Source organism: Gavialis gangeticus, unplaced genomic scaffold (genome assembly GCF_001723915.1).
Source record: "Gavialis gangeticus isolate Ggan-Ray unplaced genomic scaffold, GavGan_comp1, whole genome shotgun sequence".
Classification (NCBI taxonomy): Eukaryota; Metazoa; Chordata; order Crocodylia; family Gavialidae; genus Gavialis; species Gavialis gangeticus.
The window spans coordinates 3,307,813-3,309,476 of NW_017729018.1; the positions used below are offsets into that span (position 1 = coordinate 3,307,813).

The window sequence follows — 1,664 nt, forward strand, 5'->3', positions numbered from 1 at the left end:
CTGAGCTGGTGCTTTTTTTCCCCCAAGAGCCGGGAGCTGGGGCGGGCAGGGTGGCCATTGCTGGGCTGAGGGCGGGGCGGGGGTTGGGCCTGGTCTGGCTGATTCAGAGATTCGGCAGCAGCCAAATCTCCGAATCAGATTCGGCCGAATGGATTTGGGACAGTGATCCAAATCACTGAATCGAATCACTGTCCCCCGAATTGGCCAAATCCAAAGTGAATACTAGCCGCTTCACACAGGGCTAGTAATCATTACATCAGTTCAGTATGACCCACAGTAAACTGGTATAAATTCAACTTGGTATGATTGTTTCATTTGCCCTCACCCTACCTCTGACTGATCATGTAGCCTAAGGCAGTGGTTCTCAACCCACGGGCCACACGCAGCCCAATCAGCACACCGCTGCGGCCCACGCGGCATCCTGTTAAATGGAAATAAGTTGTGTGAGTGCGGCCCACGTAACATATGGAGAGCTGCAAGTGTGGCCCACTATGGCAAATGGGTTGAGAACCGCTGCCCTAGAGATATGCAGAGAAGGGATTTCTGGTGTGTATGTGGGTGACTGTATATGGCCTTATATATATTGACCAAGTACACTGAGGGGCAGGTACAATAGATCATTTGTAACTACAATATATCCATTTATGTAAGATCTCTAATGAATAAATATGTTATGTTTCTCTTCCTCAGAAGAAGTAATGAATGTTGCAGTCAAAACTGGCAAGTGACTTCACAAGCATAGGATGTTATGAGGACTAAAATATCAAAAAAAAATTATATGCAACTTTCTGTCTTCAGAATGGGAGCAGCCTTCTCCAGAACTTCCCTGTAAAAGCAACCAGTCCTTTGTACCACTTGTTTGGTTTTCAATTTTGAATATGTCAGAATTCTGGAAGGATTTTGTCCCGCTTGAAAGCAAAATTCAGGAAAATTAGGAACTCCAGCAGTATTCACAGAGTTTGCTTCCAAGTGTAATGAGCCTAGGCCCAGCTGGGGTAGAGCCAGTCCCAGGCTCCAGCTGGGAGTAATCCAGGAAATAGACTGAGTCATCCCACACAAAGAAGTTCCCTGTCCACACTGGGCTTACAACCTTGGAGCAGATGGCAACAAGTGATCTGGGTAATAGATTGTTTTGGCTGGTTTGCAATGTCCAACCTGACCCCTTTAGTTAAAGTGTTGTTTGGGATTTAGATTTAATTTCAGTTCCTGGCTTTTCCACAGACTTCCTGTATGCCTTTGGGCAAGTCACTTCCGTGTTTTAGTTCCCTTTTGGGGCAAGGACTGTCTCTGTTTGCTCATATTTACATACAGACCCCTGACCTTGGTTGGGACCTCTGGGCACTGCTGTATTGCAAGCAATAATGCTGGTTATTTCAAAGAGTTCTTTACCAGCAACACTTCTGGTTACTTGTTCTCTTACCTGTTCTCTCTCAGGAGTTTGCATATCACCTTTTAGTCAGAGCAGAAGTTCACTGCAAAGTTAACTCAAGTCAGCCACATGACAGTAGTTTCTCTTGAGTTGGCCCAGCTCGAATGAGTGTGAAGTAATGTTCATACTGCAGTGTCCACACTGGCACTACATTCACTGCAGCACTTAAATTTCCTAGGGCGCATCCCTGCAACTCTTTTGTTCTGTCAAGCTGAGCTATTCTGTGACTTTCTTC

At 45.7% G+C, this 1,664-nt stretch overlaps 1 protein-coding gene across 2 annotated transcripts in view; it reads left to right on the plus strand.

Annotated features, from left to right (window-relative positions):
- PRAM1 (PML-RARA regulated adaptor molecule 1) overlaps positions 1-764 on the plus strand; it is a 37,269-nt gene extending 36,505 nt beyond the window's left edge. For both annotated transcript variants that reach the window (XM_019513242.1, XM_019513243.1), the window contains one exon: positions 691-764. In XM_019513242.1, the coding sequence (XP_019368787.1) occupies positions 691-728 (38 nt within the window). In that variant the 3' untranslated portion in view covers positions 729-764. The remainder of the gene's footprint in view (positions 1-690) is intronic.
- Positions 765-1,664: the final 900 nt, after the last annotated feature.